At 41.8% G+C, this 24,263-nt stretch overlaps 1 protein-coding gene across 2 annotated transcripts in view; it reads left to right on the top strand.

Annotated features, from left to right (window-relative positions):
* Positions 1 to 24,263, top strand: part of rbm33a (RNA binding motif protein 33a) — a 162,425-nt gene that overhangs the window by 8,939 nt on the left and 129,223 nt on the right. For both annotated transcript variants that reach the window (XM_072576224.1, XM_072576223.1), the window contains exons 3-4: positions 23,022 to 23,070; positions 24,099 to 24,169. In XM_072576224.1, the coding sequence (XP_072432325.1) occupies positions 23,022 to 23,070; positions 24,099 to 24,169 (120 nt within the window). The remainder of the gene's footprint in view (positions 1 to 23,021; positions 23,071 to 24,098; positions 24,170 to 24,263) is intronic.

The following is a 24,263-nucleotide window of genomic DNA, read 5'->3' as shown; positions in this document are numbered from 1 at the left end:
ATTATCTCTTTTTTTTAATTCACAGGATGTGAGCTAGCATTAATTGCTCATCCGTAGTTGCCTTTGGAAGGTGGTGGGGAGCTACCTTCTTGAGACACTGCAGTCCATTTGCTGTAGGTAGACCCACAATGCTGTTAGGGAGGGAATTACAGGAGAAGGTTACCTCTGATCACAACGGGATCTTGAACAGATGGGCCAATGGGCTGAGAAGTGGCAGATGGAGTTTAATTTAGAGAAATGTGAGGTGCTGCCTTTTTGGAAAGCAAATCTTAGCAGGACTTATATACTTAATGGTAAGGTTCGATGGAGTATTGCTGAACAAAGAGACCTTGGAATGCAGGTACGTAGCTCCTTGAAAGTGGAGTCGCAGGTAGATAGGATAGTGAAGAAGGTGTTTGGTATGCTTTCCTTTATTCGTCAGAGTATTGAGTACAGGAGTTGGGAGGTCATGTTGCGGCTGTACAGGACATTGGTTCGGCCACTGTTGGAATATTGTGTGCAGTTCTGGTCTCCTTCCTATTGGAAAGATGTTGTGAAATTTGAAAGGGTTCAGAAAAGATTTACAAGGATGTTGCCAGGGTTGGAGGATTTGAGCTATAGGGAGAGGGTGAATAGGCTAGGGCTGTTTTCCCTGGAGCATTGGAGGCTGAGGGGTGACCTTATAGGGGTTTATAAAATTGAGGGGCATGGACTGGGTAAATAGACCAAGTCTTTTCACTGGGGTGGGGGAGTCCAGAACGAGAGGGCAGAGATTTAGGGTGAGAGGGGAAAGGCATGAGACCTAAGGGGCAACTTTTTTCACGCAGAAGGTGGTACGTGTATAGAATGAGCTGCCAGAAGAAGTGGTGAAGGCTAGTGCAATGACAACATTTAAAAGACATCTGGATCGGTATATGAAGAGGAAGGGTTTGGAGGGATATGGGCCACGTGCTAGCAGGTGGGACTAGATTGGGTTGGCATATCTGGTTGGCATGGACGAGTTGGACTGAAGGATCTGTTTCTGTGCTGTACATCTCTGACTCTATGACTCAATGACTCACCTACTCAACTTGTAGGTGGTGATGTTCCTATGTATCTGCTGCTCTTCTAGATGGAAGTGGACATGGGTTTGAAAGGTGATGGCAGATGTTGTATAATCTGGATACATGTAGGTTTTCACTTTGGTAGCAAAAATAAGAGGGCACATTATTGTTTGGATGTAATTTGAGCGGGACATGCTCAATGAGGTCTGGATGTTCTCGTGCACCAGTCATTGAAAGTAAGGTGCAGCAGGCAGCAAAGAAGGCACACTGCAGGTTGGCCTTTGTAGCTGGAAGATTCAAATACGGGAACAAGAATGGTCTCGTTATCTGAGCAAGCATGTTTTTGTTATCATGGGAGTGCAGTGAAGTTGATTCCTGGGCTGACATGGCTGACAACTGAGAGTTTGAATTGGCTAGGATTGGATTTATCGGAGTTTAGAAGAATGAGTGGGGATCTTATAGAGATGTATAAAATTCTAACAGGGCTAGAACTGGTTAGATGCAGGAAGGATATTGGCATTGTTGGGGGAGTCCAGAACCAGGGATTGTACTTTCGTGAGGGGGAAAATCTGTTAGGACTCAGATGAGACATTTCTGCAAGCAGAGAGTGGTAAGCCTTTGGAATTCACTACAACAGAAAGTGATTCAGGCCTAAGCATTGTGGGGTTTCAAGGAGGAGGTAGATTTAGTCTTGTGGCTAAAGGGATCAAAGGACAATGAGAGGAATGTGGGATTAGGATCTTGATCTCAAACAATCATGAGACTGGTGAGAGGGGAAAATTTTAAAAGGGACCTAAGGGACAACATTTTCACACAGAGGGTGGGGCCTGTATGGAATGAGGAAGTGTTTGGAGGCTGGTACAATTACAACATTTAAAAGAAACCTGGATGGATGTATGAATAGGACGGGTTTATAGGAATATGGGCCAAGTGCTGGCCAAATGGGACTTGATTAAGTTTGGATATCTGGTCAGCAGGGACGAGTTGGATGGAAGGGTCTGTCTCTGTGCTGTCCATGTCTATGATTCTGTGATCATGATGAATGGTAGAGCTGACTTGCGAGGTTGAATGGCTGACTCCTGCTTCTATCTTCTGTTTCTGTGCGCTGGCTATGGATTCTTGGTGTATTTCTGCAGTGCATCTTGTAGGTGGTAAACACTGCTGCTGAACATCAGTGTTGGAACGATTGTGTTTATGGATGTGGTGCCAATCAAATAGATGTCTTTGTCCTGGATGTTGTCAAGCTTCTTGTGTGTTGTTGGAACCGCACTCATCCAGACAGATGGATCATTCAGTTCCATTGTACCCCGATCTCTGCCTTCTTGATGTTAGGTAGGCTTTGGGGAGTCAAGAAGCAGTTTACTCACTGCAAGATCCATTTGACCTGCTCCTGTAGTGTCTGGGCAATGGTAACACCAGGATGATAGTGGAAGTTCACTGGTGATGATTAGCTTCTCCCTTATGGGATACCTTTTTATGTTTGTGCCTTTTAAAACTGAAATAAACTTCTGTTTGGCGTTTACAGGGATGGCTACATGTTGGAAAGTGAGGACTTGAAATCTGTTGTGAACTCTAGCTGTGGGTTTCAGCAATATGCAGGTGAACTGGTGTCTTGGGGTTGTTTACAGATAAAGCTGGTTGGTTCTCCTACATGCCTGCCAACAATAAAACGATTAGTTGTCAGGTGGCTGAACACTGGGCTGTGAACAAAGCAGAGAAGCTATTGGAAACTAATAAATGTGCTGCAGCCAGAAATGCACAGTTCTCTTCGATAAGATATTTTAAATCTGAAGAAAACTAGTTTTTTTCCTTCAGCATGATCTGCAAGTTGTGACTTAGAATGGATAAGTCAGAGACTTTTCATGAAAGTCAGCCACCCTGTACCTCTTGCAAACAAGTTAAAGCATTTGGGAAAAGGAAGATTAAGGAGAAACACTTTGGATCAGTAAGAACCAACCCATTACATCTTAGGAACAAAGACTATGGAACTGTTTTACCAGTTTTCCTTCCTTCACTGTGTTTTGTTTTTTCTGTTTGCCTCTGTTTGATTTGATTTATTTGTTTTGATTTATTACTGTCACATCTACTGAGGTACAGTACAAGGTGTTGTCCTTTTAGCTTTACAGGCAGTGAAAGTGAGAATTTATGAAGAATTTTAAGTTTTAAATTTGTAGAGTTTAGAGATAATTATCTGTAATAAATAATGGTTAAGTCTTAACTACAGACACCTAGTCCATGCTCTCTAGCAACCTAGATCTCAAAAATAGTTCTCATAAAAGCATCAACTTTTGTTTGTTCTGGAACAGTATGGCTTGATTTTCAGCACACTACCCCTGTGGCACTTGTTGGAGGTAGTCATTGCCAGGTAGTTGGGTGACATGAATGATATTTTCCATTTTTGAGTTCAATTCTGCATATGGTCCAGGTCTTGCTGCATTTGGGTGTAGATTTTTTTTGTATACATATATTCATGGGACTGGTCAGGCATGTCCTGTATATTGGATTAGTGGTGCTGGAAGAGCACAGCAGTTCAGGCAGCATCCAACGAGCAGCGAAATCGACGTTTCGGGCAAAAGCCCTTCATTATTCCTGATGAAGGGCTTTTGCCCGAAACGTCGATTTCGCTGCTCGTTGGATGCTGCCTGAACTGCTGTGCTCTTCCAGCACCACTAATCCAGTATTTGATTTTCAGCATCTGCAGTCATTGTTTTTACCATGTACTGTATATCCCTAATTGCCCAGAGGGCATAGAGTCACAGAGGCATAGAGATGTACAGCATGGAAACAGACCCTTCATTCCATACATGTACCACCCTCTGCGTGAAAAAGTTGCCCCTTAGGTGTCTTTTTATATCTTTCCCCTCTCACTCTAAACCTCTGCCCTCTACTTCTGGACTCCCCTACCCCAGGGAAGAGACTTTGTCTATTTACCCTATCCGTGCCTCTCATAATTTTGTAAACCTCTATTAAGTCACCCCTCAGCCTCCGACGCTGAGTTGAGAGTTCACTGCATTGCTGTGGGTGTGGAGTCACATGTCGGCCAGTCTGGGAAAGGATGGCAGATTTCCTTCCCTTAAGGACATTATGGAACAGGATGGATTTTTCCGACGATTGACATTTGTTGTTTGGTCATCATTAGACCTCTTAACCCCTGATTTTTATTATTGAATTGGAATAGCCTGCGGTTAACTGAGGAGTCACAGATAGTGCTGAAATCTGTGTAGGTAAAAACAATGACTGCAGATGCTGGAAACCAGATTCTGGATTAGTGGTGCTGGAAGAGCACAGCAATTCAAGCAGCATCCAAGTAGCTTCGAAATTGACGTTTCGGGCAAAAGCCCTTCATCAGGAATAAAGGCAGTGAGCCTGAAGCGTGGAGAGGTAAGCTAGAGGAGGATGGGGGTGGGGAGAAAGTAGCATGGAGTACCATGAGTGAGTGGGGGAGGGGATGAAGGTGATGGGTCAAGGAGGAGAGGGTGGAGTGGATAGGTGGAAAAGGAGATTGGCAGGTAGGACAAGTCCGGACAAGTCAGGGGGACAGTTATTGAGCTGGAAGTTTAGAACTAGGGTGTCGTGGGGGAAGGGGAAGTGAGGAAACTGTAACCCACCCTCCAATCCTGGCACTTGCCCCTGCCACAGCAGGAACTGTAAAACCTGCGTCCATACCTCCTCCCTGACCTCTATCCAAGGCCCTAAGTGAGCTTTCCACATCCATCAAAGTTTTACTTGCGCATCCACTAATATCATTCATTGTATCCGTTGCTCCTGATACGGTCTCCTCTACATTGGGGAGACTGGGCGCCTCCTAGCAGAGCGCTTTAGGGAACATCTCCGGGACACCCGCACCAATCAACCACACCGCCCCGTGGCCCAACATTTCAACTCCCCCTCCCACTCTGCCGAGGACATGGAGGTCCTGGGCCTCCTTCACCGCCGCTCCCTCACCACCAGACGCCTGGAGGAAGAACGCCTCATCTTCCGCCTCAGAACACTTCAACCCCAGGGCATCAATGTGGACTTCAACAGCTTCCTCATTTCCCCTTCCTCCACCTCACCCTAGTTCTAAACTTCCAGCTCAGCACTGTCCCCATGACTTGTCCGGACTTGTCCTACCTGCCTATCTCCTTTTCCACCTATCCACTCCACCCTCTCCTCCTTGACCTATCACCTTCAACCCCTTCCCCACTCACCCATTGTACTCTATGCTACTTTCTCCCCACCCCCACCCTCCTCTAGCTAACTCTCCACGCTTCAGGCTCACTGCCTTTATTCCTGATGAAGGGCTTTTGTCTGAAATTTGTGTAGTCATTTGCAAATATTCCCTCATCTGACCTTTATGATGGAGGGAAGTCTCGAATGAAGCAGCTGAAGATGGTTGGGCCAGGGACTCTGCTCTGAGGAACTCCTGGAGCGGCATCCTGAAACTGAGATGACTTAATTCCATGAACCATAAACCACGTTTCTGTGTGTCAAACATGACACAATCAAGAGGTTTTCCCTTGATTCCTATTGACTACAATTTTGCTCAAGCTCCTTCATTCTAGACTCGGTCAAATAACGTCAAAGGCTGTGAATTTCACTCTACTTCTAGAATTCAGCTTTTCTGACCATGTTTAAACTAAGGCTATGGTGAGATCAGGAGCAGAATGGTCCTGCTAAAATTCAACCTAAAATTCAGCAACCAGGTTATTGCTGAGAGAGTGCTGCTTGATAGTACTGTTCATGACTTTACTGATGATCAAGGGTAGACTGATTCTGTGTCAGTTGGCCATGTTGGATTTGTCTTGCCATTTGAACATACCTGGGCAATTTTCTGTTTTGTCAGGTAAATGCCAGTGTTCTTGCTGTTCTGGAAAGGGGCTCAGTAACTTCTGGAGCGCAAATCTTCAGTACTACTGCAGAAATAATGTTGGGACCCATAGCCTCTGTCGTGTTCATTGTTTCCAGCTATTTCTTGATATCAAGTGGAATGAATCTAATTGACAAATGTGATGTTAGGAATCTCTGGAGGAGGATGCCAAGATGGATCATTCACTTGGCACTGCTGGCTGAAGCTTATGCAAGTGCTTCAGCCTTCTCTTTTACAATGATGTTCTGGGCTTCCCTGTTGTTGAAGATGGCGATGTTAATGGAGCACTTTCTTCCAGTGAATAATTGTCCATCACCATTCATGTCAAGATGGGGGCAGCCATTGAATGCAAACCACTTTGGTAGTGAATTCTCAGGGTCAAGAAGAAATTTCTCCTCATCTCAGGCATACTTTTCAAAAAAAAAATCTACTTGAAGCTACAAATCAGATCTACCTGTGCACCAAATAGCATAAATAGGTGATATAGCCAAGTCTTGCATTTGTGCGGAACCTTTCACAGATAGCACAAAACACTTTGGAGCCAGTGAAGTATTTCTGAAATGTAGTCACTCCAAAGTAGAAAATATAGTCACTTTGCTTTCAGCAGCTGTTAATTAGTGATTATCACATTGCTGTTTTATGATATTGATTGAAGGACAAATACTTACCAGGATACCAGAGAGAACCTGTTCTGAGGAACGGTTGCCAGACCCAAAATGTTAACTCTGATTTCTCTGCACAGATGCTGCCAGACCTGCTGACCTTTTCCAGCAAATTCTGTTTTCGTACCAGAGAACTCCCCTGTGCTTCTGATATCATGCTAAATTTTAATGCCTAACCAAAATGTTGGCATCAAAGAGTGCAGCACTCTCAGTATTACGTTCAAGTGTCAGACTTGATTTTACACTGAATTTTGAGAGAGGCATATGCACCCACAATCTTTTGACTTGAGGCAAGAGTGTTTTAATTAACATATAGCTAGGCTTCTGTGGAATGCTTTTAAAGCAATACATTAACACTACAGTTCTGAAATTAAAAATAGAAAATGCTATAATTACAGGAAAATAAAGCAGGATCTATAAAGAGAAACTGTAATAGGTATAGTCGAAAGCAGCACCTGAACACAGTAAGTAGCATCTTGAAGAGTAAGTGAAAGGGGCAAACAGATGCAGTTATCATCATTTATAAGAGCAAGAATAAGGAGCACCTGGAGACATTCAGAATTATCTAGAACATAGCAAAAGCAAAAATAAATGTGTAATTGAATTAAATAATTAAACAACTAATTGATACACGTTAAGGATGGCAGGAAAGGTGATGTGTCACAGCTGCAGCATGTGGAGGAGCTTACCAGTTTGATCCAGGCCAAGCATATGTTTGAAGTTGGCTCTGAAATCGAGCTGATCTACAGATGTTGTGATGCACCAGTGAGTTGGCAAGTTTCCTGTATTTTTGTACTAGGATGCAGTTACAACTCTAAGGATAGGGTCTTCTGTTTTGGTCATTGCTCAAGGACTGGAAGTGTGATTGTGTGTGAAGTGAGTAAGGTGATCTAGAGGACAGCATTGCAGGAGTATTAGCCTTTGAAATTGTTCGGAAGTTTTGAGGTCCTTTCACATTGCTTTGATGAGAGTGAGGTCTATGGCACTCTAGTATAGGAAGGCATTTGGGTGTTGGGGGAGTAAAAAAAAAATGCAGTGTTAGTCGGGGGCAATTATCATCAGAGGTATTGCTATCATTCTCTGCAGCAAAGACCATGAGTCCAGCGGGCAGTTTTGCTTGTCTGGTACTAGAATTTGGATGTGCTCAGGGTTAGAGAGGAGCTTGCAGTGGGAGGAGTAGGATCTAGTCATCATGGTCGATGTAGGTACTAGTGACATTACGCCAAAGAAGGTTTTGCACTGCCTATATAAGGAGCCATGTGACAATTAAAGAACCAGGAACTCAGAGCTGATAATTTGTTATTACCTGTGCCACATGCAAATTGGAATAAGGCATATAAAGTGAGAGAGATTACTGTGTCCCAAAGACTTGTATGGAAGATTTGGATTTTGGTCTGGGGCACAGTACTGGGGAAAGAGATTTGTACCAATGGGACCGCCTCTGCTTGAACCATATTGGGACTGGTGCTCTTGCCAGCTGCATAACTAGGCAAAAAATGACATTTCAAACTAAATAGTGGAAGCTGCAGATTACATTTGGGGAGCTGGGATAAATCAAAGAGTCAAGGCAATGCAGAGGAGAATGGCATTAATATGGGAAATTATGGGGACATGCGATGCGAAGGCATAGAGATTATAAACCTTGGAGTAAACCAACATAATGGTTTGTGCTTGCTAAAAGAATTTTAAAAAGCAAAGATTTTGAATGCATGTAGCATTTAGAGCAAAACCTGAACTGTGTGAAAATGGAAGTAAATAAATATGATCTAAAATCCATTACAGGGTGACGGTTGTAGGTCAGCATGGATTTGTACTGGAAATATGGAAGATAATAGACTGCTAAAGAATTGTAGGAAGCTAGGACAAGGTAGACAGGTAACCAGAGAAGCCAGACTTAAGTTCAGGACACCAGGATGTGGGAATGTTATGGTTAAAAATGAGAAATTTATAAAAGCAATGAGTCACTTGTGGAAGTGGTGTACAGGTCCTTTCACATTTGGGAAGAGTATATTGGAAGAAATAGTGGAAACATGTCAGAAAATTGCAGCCATAATCATGGCAGAAGCTTGATACTGTTCAGGACAAATCAGCCTGCTTGCTTGGCATTACATCCAAGGACATCCACACTCTCCACCACGGACATTCAGTAGCAGTAGCATATACTATATACAAGATATACTACAGAATTTCACCGGAGATGTTCAGACAGCATCTTTCAAATCCACGACCACTTTCATCTCGAAAGACAAGAACAGCAGATAAATGGGAACCCCACCACCTGCAAGCTCCCCTCCAGGCCACTCACCATCCTGAAATATAGTGCCACTCCTTCGCTGTCACAAAGCCAAAATCCTGGAATTCCCTCCCTGATGGCATTATGGGTCAACCCACAGCCGATGGACTGCAGTAGTTTAAGAAGATAACTCACCATTGCTCTCTCAAGGGCAGCTAGGGATGGGCAATAAATGCTGACCAGCCAGCGTGGGCCACTTCACAGGAATTAGTAAAAAGTTTAATCTACGTATAGATCGAACAAGTCAGCTGTCCAAAGGCAACCTGCTTGAGTTCGTAGAGTGTTTTAGCAATAGTTTCTTGGAAGTGCATGTTCTGGAATAATCCATCCTTTGGCTGGAAGAATAAAAAGAAATAATATTTTGGAGGTGGTGGCACTGAGTAAATGTTCTCAGGTGACTGGTTCAAATCCTACCACAGCAGATGATGAAATTTGCAATCAATTAATCTGCAGTGAAGAGCATGAGCATGGGTGACTATACAGCCCTACTGATTGTTGTATAAACCCAGAAATCTGCCATCCTTACCTGGTCTTGTTTACGCACAACTCCGGACCCACAGCAATTAGAATTAGGTTTTATTGTCACATGTACTCATGTACAGGAGTACAGTGAAGAGTTTATAATGTCGTCATTCATGACACCATCTTAGGTACAAACTATCTAGGTACAGACTCTTAGGTTTAAAAAGTAGATAAATAAAGAAATAAGTTAACAGTTCATCTTCGTATAAAGTTGTAAATAAGAAATAAAGTTTAAAAATTCCAAATTACACTCCTCCTTTTAGATATACGCCTGTAGTTTAGGTTGTAGGTTTGCTTGCTGAGCTGTAGGTTTGATATCCAGATGTTTCATTACCTGGCTAGGTAACATCATCAGTGGCAACCTCCAAGTGAAGCGTAGCTGTTGTCTCCTGCTTTCTATTGAAAGGTTCCTGGGGTTTGTGGTAATGTCATTTCCTGTTTGTTTTCTGAGGGGTTGGTAGATGGTATCTAGATCTATGTATTTGTTTATGGTGTTGTGGTTGGAGTGCCAGGCCTCTAGGAATTCTCTGGCATGTCTTTGCTTAGCCTGTCCTAGGATAGATGTGTTGTCCCAGTCGAAATGGTGTTTACTTTTCATCCGTGTGTAGGGCTACGAGGGAGAGAGGGTCGTGTCTTTTTGTGGCTAGCTGGTGTTCGTGTATCCTAGTGGCTAACTTTCTTCCTGTTTGTCTTACATAGTGTTTGTGGCAGTCCTTGCATGGAATTTTGTAGATGACGTTGGTTTTGTCCATGGGTTGTACTGGGTCTTTTAAGTTTGTTAGTTTTTGTTTGAGAGTGTTGGTGGGTTTGTGTGCTACTAGGATTCCGAGGGGTCTTAGTAGTCTGGCTGTCATTTCTGAAACTTCTTTAATGTATGGTAAGGTGGTTAGGGTTTCTGGCTGTGTTTGGTCTGCTTGTCGTGGTTTGTTCTTAAGGAATCTGCGGACTGCAGTTGTTCCACAATAGGTTTCCCCCATGAAGGTTCTGGCCAACCTCCCCTGAAATGCCTCCAAATACTTTTATGTCCTTGTATAAGGAGACTATACTGCATGCAGTATTCAAGATATGATCTCACCAACATCCTGATTACTGAAGCATAAACTCCTTACTTTTATAATCAGCCTTCCTTAAAAAAGGGATCACATTCTATTTACCTCCTGAATAACTTTGCATCTGCATTCATGTCACTCTGACAACATACCTTCCTCCCTATCTTTGTCAGCTGCAAATTTAGCCATCATATCTTTGTTCCACGATCAAAGTTATTGATAGAAATAGTAAAAAGTTGTGTGCCTGCCACCGAGACACATGAGAGATGCCACTCATCACAGGTGGACAACCTGAAAAAGTCTTGTTTATGCACTTTTTAAAAACCAACCAATCTTGTAATATTAATATGTTAGCCTCTCTACCCCGAGTCCCTACTTTGTGCAATAATCTTTACTGTGGCACCTTAAAAAGTAGAAATCCAAATCTTTTCAATTTAATGAAAACTCAGCAAGTCTGGCAGTATCTGTTGAGAGGAAGCAGAGTTAACATTTCAGGTCCAGAGACCCTCCAGAATTTAAAGAAGGGCAACTGTATGGTGGGCATGAAAGCTGTGCCTACTGAAATGAACTGAGATAATTGTCAGGATTAAAGATCAGTAGAGAAGCAGTGGCATATATTTAAAGGGATATTTTATATTCCTGTATTGCTATAGTTTACATCAGTGGACTTTTATCCACAGTGCATTTTACTCTTTCAGCAAACACCAAAAAATTAGTTAAGCAGTTTCCTCTTTCATTGAACCATACTCTTGATCACTTCTAAATGCCTAGCTATAACTCCGTTAATGAGTGATTTTGACACCACCTCCATGATAGATTCAAGCTAACTGGCCCATGGTTTCATGTTTTCTGCCTTCCTTCTTGAATTTACAGCTTTCCAGTTTGATGTAACCTTTTCAGAATCTAATGAATTCTCCAAAATTAACACGAGTGCATCTATATCTTTTTGGCCACTTCTTTTAAGATTGTACAATGACGTCCATCAAGCAGGATCTGGAGACTTAATATCCTGCACCTCTATCAGTTTGTTTAGTGCTACTACCCTCGTAATTATAATTTGGCCAAGTTCCCCTCTTCCTTCAGTCCTTTGACTTAGAGGTATTGCTGGGGTGTTTTTTTTTGTATTCTTTTTAGTTACCTATGAGAATTCTTTATTTCCCTGTTTACATTTCTGGCTAGGCTCCTCTTGTGCTTTAATTTATTTGTCCTGGTTAATCTTGTAATCATTCTCTGCTATTATTCTAACAAGTCATTTAGTCCAGCCTTCATTTAGCAAATATATGCTTTTCCTTAACTGTTTCAATTAATGATAAATATTGGGGTTGTCTTGAAAATTTTCTTTATTGTAGGGAATGTACTTATTAGGAGTATTCTAAAATATCCCTTTAGATTTCCACCACTGGCTCCCTACTAATCTATCTTCTAGCCCAAGATCCCAATTCATTTCAGCGAGTTCATGCCCACCCACAAAGTTGCCCTGACTTAAATGACAAAAGCTAGTCTTAGATCCACTCTTTATCCTGTCAGATTGGATGTACAATTCAGTCCATACTGTGATAGCTGCAATTATAGTACTTTTCCTCTGAAATCATTAATCCTGTAACCTGCTCAAGTCTGACCCAGAAACGATCCCTGACAACATTCAGCCAACTACCTCTGCATGAGATTAATCCCGAGCAAGTGCATTTGCACAGATGGTTTCATTTCTCTGGTATTTCTTATGAATGCCAGCAGCAGCCATCACTGACAGCAGTTGACCATTTGTATGCTGTCTAGATAAAAGATTAATAAATGAGTAATTGCTGGTAGCTTTTTCATAAAAGCTGTAATTACTTAACGTGAATAATATGCAGATTTTTGTGTCCTATAATCAGTTTGTCATTTAGTTTCTCAATATGCCAGATCATATTTCACCCAGTGTCATCTGTGAAATGCAAATAGTTTGGAGAGCACACACCTACAACCGGCTTAATCAACCCATGTTTAAAGCTGCAGAGGTGGAATGGACAGCAGGAGCATTAATCTTCAAATCAATGTTTTCTCAAGATATAATTTGACCTTTATATCATAGACATACATTCTCCCCAGTGTGCTGCTTTTTGCATGAAAGTCTGACTTATTAATTCATGGGATTTGTGTTGCTGACAAGGCTAGCTTTTATTCTCCATCCTTGATTTTTCTTGAGAAAATAGTGGTCAGCCACTTTCTTGAACCTTTGCAACCAATGCCACAGCATGGTTTGGTAGACCAGCAGGAGGCTGAAAAAACACAGCAAGCCAGGTAGTATCAAGAGGTGGAGAAGTCAACGCCTCAGATATAAGGGTAAAAACTAGGACTGCAGATGCTAGAAACCAGACTCAAGATTAGAATGGTGCTGGAAAAGCACAGCAGGTCAGGCCGCATCCTAGGAGCGGGAAAATCGACGTTTCGGGCAAAAGCCCTTCATTAGGAAGAGAGCAGGGAGCCTGCAGGGTGGAGAGATAAATAAGGTGGGGGGGAGGTACTAACTGTACCTCTTATGCCCGCATCCAAATCATTTGTGTAAATCATTGGGAGTGACTGAATCCTGACAAAAAGTAGAGGACCCAGTACCGTTCCTTGTGGCACTACACTGGTCACAGGGCTCCAGTCTGAACAACCCTCCACCACCACCCTCTGTCTTCTACCTTTGCACCAGTTCTGTATCCAAATGGCTAGTTCTCCCTGTATTCCATGAGATCTAACCTTGCTAACCAGTCTCCCATGGGGAACCTTGTTGAACACCTTACTGAAGTCCATACAGATCACATCTACTGTTCTGCCCTCATCAATCCTCTTTGTTACTTCTTCAAAAAACTCAATCAAGTTTGTGAGACATGATTTCCCATCCACAAAGCCGTGTTGACTATCCCGAATCAGTCCTTGCCTTTCCAAATACATGTACATCCTGTCCCTCAGGATTCCCTCCAACAACTTGCCCACCACTGAGGTCAGGCTCACCAGTCTATAGTTCCCTGGCTTGTCTTTACTGCCTTTCTTAAACAGTGGCACCACATTTGCCAATCTCCACTCTCCCAGCACCTCACCTGTGACGATCAATAATGCAAATATCTCAGCAAGAGGCCCAGCAGTCACTTTTCCAGCTTCCCACAGAGTTCTCGGGTACACCTGATCACGTCCTGGAGATTTATCCACCTTTACCCATTTCAAGACATCCAATACTTCCTCCTCTGTAATCTGGACATTTTGCAAGATGTTACCATCTATTTCCGTACAGTCTATATCTTCTATATCCTTTTCCACAGTAAAAACTGATGCAAAATATTCATTTAGTATTTTCCCCATTTTCTGTGGCTCCACACAAAGGCCGCCTTGCTGATCTTTTGAGGGGCCATATTCTCTCCCTAGTTACCCTTTTGTGCTTAATATATTTGTAAAAACACTTTGGATTCACCTTAATTCTATTTGCCAACGCTATCTCATGTCCCCTTTTTGGCCTCCTGATTTCCCTCTTAAGTATACTCCTACTGCCTTCATACTGTTCTAAGGATTCACTCAATCTATCCTGTCTATACTTGACATATGCTTTCTTCTTTTTCTTAACCAAACCCTCAATTTCTTTCGTCATCCAGCATTCCCTATATCTACCAGCCTTCCCTTTCACCCTGACAGGAATATACTTTCTCTGGATTCTTGTTATCTCATTTCTGAAGGCTTCCCATTTTCTAGCCGTCCCTTTACCTGTGAACATCTGCCTCCAATGAGCTTTTGAAAGTTCTAGACTAAAGGTCAAAATTGGCCTTTCTCCAATTTAGAACTTAACTTTTAGATCTGGTTTATCCTTTTCCATCACTATTTTAAAATGGAAAGAATTATGGTCGCTGGCCTCAAAGTGCTCCCCCACTGACACCTCAGTCACCTGCCCTGCCTTATTTCCCAAGAGGAGGTCAGGTTTTGCACCTTCTCTAGTAGGTACATCCACATACTGAATCAGAAAATTGTCTTGTATGCACTTCAGAAATTCCTCTCCATCTACACCTTTAACACTATGCCAGTCCCAGTCGATGTTTGGAAAGTTAAAATCCCCGACCACAACTACCCTATTATTCTTATAGATAGCTGATATCTCCTTCCAAGTTTTTTTCAATTTCCCTTTAACTATTAGGGGGTCTATAATACAATCTCAATAAGGTGATCATCCCTTTGTTATTTCTCAGTTCCACCCAAATAACTTCCCTGGATGTATTTCTGGGAATATCCTCCCTCAGCACAGCTGTAATGCTATCCCTTATCAAAAATGCCACTCCCCCTTCTTTCTTGCCTCCCCTTCTAACCTTCCTGTAGCATTTATATCCTGGAACATTAAGCTGCCAGTTCTGCCCATCCCTGAGCCATGTTTCTGTAACTGCTGTGATATCCTAGTCCCATGTTCCTAACCATGCCCTGAGTTCATCTGCTTTCCCTGTTAGGCCCCTTGCATTGAAATAAATGCAGTTTAATTTATTAGTCCTACCTTGTCCCTGCCTGCCCTGACTGTTTGTTTGTTTGATTCACTTTTGTTCTCAACTGTACCAGTCTCAGAATGATCGCTTTCTTCATTATCTCCCTGGGTCCCACCCCCTCCCCCCACCTGACTAGTTTAAATCCTCCCAAACAGTTCGAGCAAATTTCCCTGCCAGTATATTGGTCCCCTTCCAATTTAGGTGCAATCTGTCCTTCTTGTAGCAGGTCACTTCTACCCCAAAAGACATTCCAATGATCCAAAAATGTGAATCCTTCTCCCATACACCAGTTCCTCAGCCATGCATTCATCTGCTCTATCCTCCTATTCCTGCCCTCACTAGCTCGTAGCACTGGGAGTAATCCAGATATTCCTATCCTTGAGGACCTTTTTAAATTTCTGCCTAACTCTCTGTAATCTCCCTTCAGAATTTCAACCTTTTCCCTTCCAATATCATTGGTTCCAAAGTGGACAATGACCTCTTGCTGGCCCCTCTTCCCCCTTGAGAACATTCTGCACCGTCTCTGAGACATCCTTGATCCTGGCACCAGGGAAACAACATGCCATTCTGCTTTTTCTCTGCTGGCCACAGAAACGTCTGTCTGTACCTCTGACTACAGAATCCCCGAACAGAATTGATCTCTTGGAAGCCGACGTATCCCTCGTTGCATTCGAGCCAGTCTCAATACCAGAAACTTGGCTGTTCGTGCTTCGTTCCCCTGAGAATCCATCACCCCCTACATTTTTCAAACCAGCATACCTGTTTGAAATTGGTCTATCCACAAGACTCCTGCCTTAGGTGCCAACCTCTCTTACTCTTCCTGGAGTTAGCTCCTCTGTGTGACTGTATCTGAGACTTTTCCCCCCTTCCTATAACTGCCATCTGTCACACACTGTTACAAGTTCCTCATCGCTTCTATCAGTCTCTCCAACCGATCCACTCAATCTGATAAGATTCGCATCCAACAGCATTTATGGCAGTTGTGAAACTTGAAAGGGTTCAGAAAAGATTTACAAGGATGTTGCCAGGGTTGGAGGGTTTGAGCTATAGGGAGAGGCTGAACAGGCTGCGGCTGTTTTCCCTGGAGTGTCGGAGGCTGAGGGGTGACCTTATAGAGGTTTACAAAATTATGAGGGACGTGGATAGGATAAATAGACAAAGTCTTTTCCCTGGTGTTGGGGAGTCCAGAACGAGAGGGCATAGGTTTAGGGTGAGAGGGGAAAGATATAAATACGTGTATGGAATGAGCTGCCAGAGGATGTGATGGAGGCTGGTACAATTGCAACATTTAAGAGGCGTTTAGATGGATATATGAATAGGAAGGGTTTGGAGGGATATGGGCCGGGTGTTGGCAGGTGGGACTAGATTGGGTTGGGATATCTGGTTGGCATGGACAGGTTAGACTGAAGGGTCTGTTTCCATGCTGTACATCTCTATGACTCTAAGTGCTCGTGTTTATGGAACTTCATGATAACACAAGTCAATAATTTCAGTATAAACCATAATTGCACAAAATGATTTGGAGTGTTATTAGGGACCAACATGAATTTAAATGTGAGATGCCAACCTTGGTTCAATGGAAGTCCTGAGTCAGGTCATGAATTCATTCTCAGTACTAAAACATATCCATGTTGATGCAGGAGATCAAGCTTGTTGCCCATTTTTTGTACAAAAACTTAAGGCTGAAATGAGTTCTTTTCATGAAAACAGGTTCAGCATTCAGAGTTAACTAAAAAAAAAATGAAGAATCTTTTCCACACTAGATAAAGGATTTTTTCCCCCGTAACAGCAATTCGGTGGGATACCTGGAATGGGTGGAGTGGAGAAAGAATCCTTACTGGAAAGATTTCCACTAATCGGAGGGTGGGAGGAGTGAATTACCTTCGAGAAGAATATTGGGAGTGATTGAATCCTGACTTTGGATGATTTCCATCGTAACCTTTGTAAAGTTTAAATGGTTGCAAGTTTTGTGCTCTGAAAGCTCTTTGGCTCAATTACTTGAATTCTCAATAAACTAGATATAAGCTATATTTGAAATAAAGTCCAGCAGGAAGTTCAGTCCAACCACTGAGCAGCAAAATAAATGCAAATAAAGGAATGGGAGATGAGGGAAATGCTTTTTTTAAACCCCACTTCAATATTTCTCTCCATTTCTCCCCCTCAGATATGGATTGGAACGCCATTGGTGCTTGTAACCCTCTGGTGCCTCATACAAGAGCCATTTTATTTACTTCCATTTAACATGAATGTCAATACAATACTTAACCATGGAAGATAGCATAAATGAATCTATTTTTATCCTCAACCTAATTCCTAGACGTAACTATTTTCCAGCAAGAATTAATGGAATGTTTTATGGTAATTTTCATCACTGGCTCAGAGGGCTAAAGGCTAATTATAGCAACTGGGGCTTTGGCTGACATGAGGTAACACAGCACTGACTGGAACTTAGTCAAGCCAACACCTTTATCCACTGTGTCACTGAGGAATTCTAATTGCCTTTCTTAACTGAGATATTTGGGCAAAAGATTTCTGCAGCTTTCTACTCATTCATTTTGCTTTTAAACATAAGAGGAAGGTGCAATTTGAAAGGCAAATTAACAGTACTGTACATCAAAACCATTTGAGAAAAACGGTGCATTGAGTACTGAATAGTTGTTACTGGTGTAGGGTGTAAACATACAGTGTAGGGAAACAGACATTTTGGAAAAAATATAATTTCATAAAATATTGTGAAATATATTGAATGTTATAGAAATTACTGATTCAGTCATATAAGGAATGTTCGCACAGCAGTTTCCTAGACTGGCAAACACGACAATGAAAACCACTTTCTCGGTCAAGGACATGTCTCCAGTACAAACAGGTTGAAACAAGGCATTGCTAATCCTGAGAGGTAGGGGTGGGTAGGAGATGACTTCATGATCCATATGTAAGTCAACTATCTGAAGGTCAAACAGGATACTCTAACAAGAATGAGACACAAGATGATTTCATAGATTTCTGACAGATATCCAAAAATAGATTAGTTTGAATATCCATTCCTTGCCAATCGACAATTGAGTATATGATTAATGTAAGATTCCATGCATTTAAGGTATAAACAGACTGAAGAGGAAACCGATATTGCGTGTCCTTGATAGGTATGTCCCTGTCAGGCAGGGAGGAAGTGATAAGGTAAGGGAACCGTGGTTTACTACAGAAATTGCATCTCTTGTTAAGCAGAAGAAGGAGGCTTACACATTGATGAGGCAAGATGGTTCAGATGAGGCGATAGAGAGTTACAGATCAGCTAGGTAGGATTTAAAGAGTTAAGAAGAGCAAAGAGAGGACACAAGCAGGCTTTAGCAAATAGAATAAAGGAGAACCGTAAAGCTTTCTGTAGGTATGTGAGGAATAAAAGGATGACTAGGGTAGGAATAGGGCCAGTCAAAGACAGAAGTGGAAAGTTGAGTGTGGACCCTGTGGAGATTGAAGAGGTGTTAAACAAACATTTCTCATCAGTTTTCACTCGGGGGGGAAAAGGAGAATATTGTAGAGGAGAAGAATGAGGTATGAGATATTAGACTAGAAAGGATCAAGGTTAGTTACGAACAGGTGTTATCAATTCTAGAAGGAGTGAAAGTAGACAAGTCCCCTGGGCTGGATGGGATTTATCTGAGGATTCTCTGGGAAGCTAGAGAGGAGATAGCAGAGCCTTTGGCTTTGATATTTGAGTCGTCATTGTCTACAGGTTTAGAGGACTGCAGGATTGCAAATGTTGTGCCCTTGCTCTAGAAGGGCAATAGAGATGACCCAGGTACTTCTATTGTCGGAAAGGTTTTGGAAAGGATTATAAGAGATAAGACTTATATTCATCTAACAAGCAACAATTTGATTTCAAATAGTCAACATGGTTTTGTCAAGGGCAGGTCGTGTCTCACAAACCTCATTGAGTTTTCTGAGATGGTGACCAAGCATGTAGATGAGGGTAGGGCAGTTGATGTGGTATACATGGACTTCAGTAAAGCCTTTGATAAGATTCCACATGGTAGGCTTTTGGAGAAAATGCAGAGGCGTGGGATTGAGGGTGAGTTAGCAGTTTGGATTAGAAACTGGTTTCCTGTAAGAAGGCTGATGGAAAATATTCAGCCTGGAGTTGGGTTACTTGTGATGTGGCACAAGTATCTGTTTTGGGGCCACTGCTGTTTGTCACTTTTTATAAATGACTCAGGTATAGGTGGATGGTTTAGTAAGTTTGCAGATGACACTAAAGTCGGTGGAGTAGTGGACAGTTTGGAAGATTGTTGCAGGTTGCAGCGGAACTTGGATAAACTGCAGAATTGGACTGAGAGGTGGCAAATGGAGTTCAATGCAGCTAAATGTGAGGTGATTCACTTGGGAAGAATAACAGGAAGGCAGAGTACTGGGTCAATGAAAAGATTCTTGTGCAGAGGGATCTTGGCGTCCATGTACATAGATCCTTGAAAGTTGCCACCCAAGTTGACAGTGCTGTTAAGAAGGCATACAGTGTGTTAGGTTTCATTGAAAGAGGGATTGAGTTCCGGAGCCGCAATATCATGCTGCAACAATACAAAATGCTAGTGCAGCCACACTTAGAATATTGTGTACCGTTCTCGTCGCCATATTTCGGGAAGAATGTAGAAGTATTGGAAAAGGTGCAGAGGAGATTTACTGGGATGTTGCCTGGTCTGGAGGGAAGGTCTTATGAGGAAAGGCTGAGTCTCTTGGGTCTGTTCTCATTGGAAAGAAGGCGGCTAAGGGGTGATTTGATAGAGACCTACAAGATGATCAGAGGATTAGAGTAGACAGTGGAAGTCTTTTTCTTAGGATAATGATGTTCACTTGTATGAGGGGGCATAATGACAAATTGAGGGGTGATAAATTTAAGACAGATATCAGAGGCAGGTTCTTCACTCAGTGGTGAAGGTGTGGAATGCCCTACCTGCCAATATAGTCTACTCAGCCACATTAGGGAGATTTAAACAATCCTTGGATAAGCACATTGATGATGATTGGGATAGTGTATGGGAACGAGCTGAGTTCACAGATTGGCGCAACATCGAGGGCTGAAGGGCCTTTTCTGCGCTGTATTGTTCTATGTTCCATGAAACCGACATTTTTGACAGGAGAGAGCATATCTCTGTGCAACAATGTTAGCTTCAACTTTTGTTAGGACATGGCTTTGGATAGTAAGGCTTTTCAAAATTATCCATGCATCAATCACCAACAATTTGATTAACTCGAAGACTAACTGAATAAAACAGAAAAGGCTGCTGCCTGAAGCCCTGGAGCTCAACTTGAAAACAGTGAAGTATTCTGAGGAGACGGCCGCAATCATTTATGCTGTTCAGAATCCGCTGATTCCCCCCACCTTTTATCATCCACGCTGCATGATAGTGTTTTAATTTACTTCAAGTCCTATGCCTTTTCTGCTTTACTTAGCTTGTGTATCATTCCTAAACCTTGCTTGTTAATAAACTGGCTTAAAATCATTTATGGATTATCCACTGATTATTTGGGATAATCTGTAATTTCCAAATCTTAAATCTTGGAAGCCTGAGGAGAATGAACAATTCTTTAATTTTCAGTCCGAAAGTAAAAACTAGCTTCAAGGAAGAGTCATATTGTACTCAGACCCTTACCTCTGCTTCTGTTTTCACAGATGCTGCCAGAGCTGTTGGGTTTCTGCAGCAGTGTTTTTATATCAGGTCTCCAATATCCACTGTGCTCTTACTTGAAGTAGAGTAGGAGTTCTGTTACACAGAATTGTACTGTGGTTACAGAACAGAAGGAAGCTGTTCGGCCTGTCCTGGCCAGGCCTGCTCTTCAGGGCAATTCAGTTAGCCTCAAAGCCCTACCCATTTCCCATAATTGCAAAGTTTCTCCCTTGTTCCCTTTGGAATGCCACAATTGAATCTCTCAGACAGTAGAATCCAAGTCATATCAGCTTGCCACATGAAAATATTTTTCCCTGATGCTGCTGTTGGGGTTTTTTTTTGCCGTTGACCTCAGATCAGTGTCCTTTGACTCTTGACCCTTTTGCCAGTGGAAACACTTTGTCCCTAACTAGCCTGTCTATGATTTGTGATTTTAAACACTTGTATCACCTTTCTGCCTTCTGTCGTGAACAAGGCTTGATGCTCTAATCTATCCATGTATTTGAAGCTCTTCATCTCTGGGGCTATTCTTACACGTCTTTTCTGTAACCTCTGAGAATTTCACATCATTCCTAAGATTTGCTGCTTAACATCGTGTGATACAAATGTTGAGACTGGGCCAGTGATTTTTAAAGATAGTTAATAACTTCTTTGCTTATTTTTACTTTACCTCTAATCATAAAAACTGGTCATAGGCCTCCGGTCTGAATAACAACCCTCCAGCACCATCTTCTGTCTTCCATCTTTGAGCCAGTTCTGTATCCAAATGGCTAGTTCTCCCTGTATTCCATAAGATCTAACCTTGCTAACCAGTCTCCCATGGGAAACTTTGTTGAATGCCTTACTAAAGTCCATATAGATGACATCTACTGCTCTGCCCTCATCAATCCTCTGTGTTACTTCTTCAAAAAACTCAATCAAGTTTGTGAGACATGATTTCCCACGCACAAAGCCATGTTGACGATCCCTAAATCAGTCCTTGCCTTTCCAAATACCTATACATCCTGTCACTCAGGATTCTCTCCAACAACTTGCCCACCAGTGATGTCAGGCTCATAGAGATGTACAGACACTTTGGTCCATCTTGTCCATGCCCTCCAGACACCCTAAATTAATCTAGTCCTGTTTGCTAGCACTTGGTCCATATCCCTCTCAACCCTTCCTATTCATGTACCCATTCGGATTTCTTTCAAATTATAATCGTGCCAGTCTCCACCACTCCCTCTTGCAGCTCATTCCATACACACACCACCTTTTGTGTGAAAAAGTTGCCCTTTGGGTACCTTCTAAATCTTCTCTCTCACCCTAAACTTATGCCCTCTAGTTTTGGATTCCCCCCAACCCTGGGAAAATACCTTGTCTATTTACCCTATCCCATACCCCTCATGATTTTATAAACCTCTATAAGGTCACCCACTCAGCCTGCGACAGCCCGAGCCTATTCAGCTTCTCTCGATAGCTTAAACCCTCCAACCCGAGCAACATTTTGTAAATATTTTCTGAGTCCTTTCAATTTCACAAAATCCTTCCTTCCTATGGAAGGGAGATCACAGTTGCACACTATGTTCCAAAAGTGGCCTATCCAATGTCCTGTACAGCCGCAACATAACCTCCTAACTCCTATACTCAATGCTTTGGCCAATAAAGGAAAGTATACTAAACACCTTTTTCCACTATCCTACCTACCTGCGATTCCACTTCCAAGGAGCTATGAACCTGCACTCCAAGATTTCTTTGTTCAGCAACACTCGTAAGGACCTTACCATTAAGTGTACAAGTCCTGCTAAGATTTGCTTTCCTAAAATGCAGCACCTCCTATTTATATGAATTAAATTCCATCTGCTATTTCTCAGCCCACTGTCATAGACCTCCAGTCTGCTTGTCTAATCAGATTCATAATTCCCAAACAGTATCTCAGTTTTTCTAATAATCCCTCCCTTCCGACCCCTCTCGCTTCCCCTCCCCATCTCAGTGCTCTTCCTCTGTGTCTCCCCTCCTCCTGCCTCCTATCTTCACCCCCCGACCCCACGTCAGCCTCTCTTAATTGATATTTGGCTAATTGGTGTCTAATTCTGTTTTTAAGTAGTGGGGTTACATTTGCACCCATTGCATTCAAAATAGTCCTCAAGTTAATTTGTGTCTGCAAAAAAGCTTTTCATCATGGGTAGATAAATTGCACTTGTGTACTGTCTTTGTGCTATTAGACAAGTTAACTGATCATGCAAGCTTGCTTGCAAGTGTGATTTAATGCACCAGAATTAAGTGGTTTTCTTTTTGAAATAATTTCTTTCTGCAAAATGATTTGGTTTGGAATATTAGTCACTTATTAAATGATGCCTTGTTAATGTATCAGTAACAGAACTATTTCTATCCAGGTAGCAAAATGGAAGTCTGCAGTATTTAGTTTTGTATATTGTTTGAAATGTTTATCATGTGAGCAAACAATTAAATGTATATATTAAATTATTTTGTCTTTCTGACAGTGATCTTGAAGATGATTTGCTTAGTGATGACTGGGGTTTGAGCAAAAAGGTAAGGTGAATCGAAAACCATTCTGTACAGGTTGTTCTGCTATAATGCATGTTTTGTTAATGTGAATTGGATATAATATGATTGCCGAATTGGGGACATTGTTTCTATAGCTCACGTTTAAAACATGCGTTGGCAGTAACACGATTGCATCGCCAACACTTTTTAAGCTCTGCTTTTAATGCGCGATATTTCTATTATGTAAGGTTGCACAAGACTGCGACCATCACGTTATAGAGGAACAACCTATAATGGATTTTGACAGATCATGTATTAGAATTCTTAGTTCTGTCCATTTTGTACCTTTCTTGCATGCTTGATTGCAAAATGAGCAATAGATTTAATATTTGGGCCGCTAGTTTTTTTTTAAACGCTGGATTGATGAGCAAACTTAGTGCATCTTTTATTAAATGCATAGAATGGCAGCATAAACATAAATTTGTTAAATTCAACTTTAAAATGAGTAGTCCATTATACATGAAATCTGTTCTGAAGTGAACAATGCTGGAGGTGATCTCATGCCACAGATTATGATGCAGTTTCTATGTTACTTAATACAGTAATAAAACACTCTTTGTTCAAAACCTAGTTTTTGGTTGTCATCCATACCGATCATCACACTTCCCCAACTGGATTGCAATGAAGTTGCTCTTGAATTTGTTGCAGATATGAAGAGGTGGTTTATGCTGTTTATGAGCCAAATTGTATTTCCTGGTTTTGAAACCACAGTGTAGAAAAATCAGTGCTGTTGAGTACAACACAGAAATTTACTAATTGCTCTTTTCCAGTTTGTTTGATGATTTTCTTTGCATTAGTCCTCCAAGTTGCTGTTTTACTGTGTGCAATCATGAATTGCTTAATCAGAAACAGTTTTTGTAATAGCTGAAACCTGATGGGTGAGAGTTGAAAATTGTGCTGTAGTGAATGAAAACTTAAGTTGTAAGTTTTACATGAAGTCATTCAGAATTATTTAACATGATGTTGCTGTCTCAATTAACTGCATTTGATATTTGTTATTCTTCCCACACTAGAATCAGTCTGATCAATCTGATGAGGAACTGGATGATAACCTTCTACAGAGTGATGATGAAGGAAATGAAAGGTATAGTAAATTCTGCCATGTCTTTAGTGTTCCTGGTGTCTAAACTAGTACGCTTCAAAAATAAATGGTGTGTAAGCTTGAACCTTAGATAAAA

The sequence above is a fragment of the Chiloscyllium punctatum genome, chromosome 8 (genome assembly GCF_047496795.1).
Source record: "Chiloscyllium punctatum isolate Juve2018m chromosome 8, sChiPun1.3, whole genome shotgun sequence".
Taxonomy (NCBI): domain Eukaryota; kingdom Metazoa; phylum Chordata; class Chondrichthyes; order Orectolobiformes; family Hemiscylliidae; genus Chiloscyllium; species Chiloscyllium punctatum.
Note: the sequence above shows the minus strand (reverse complement) of the source record. Positions and strands in the feature narration are given on the sequence as shown.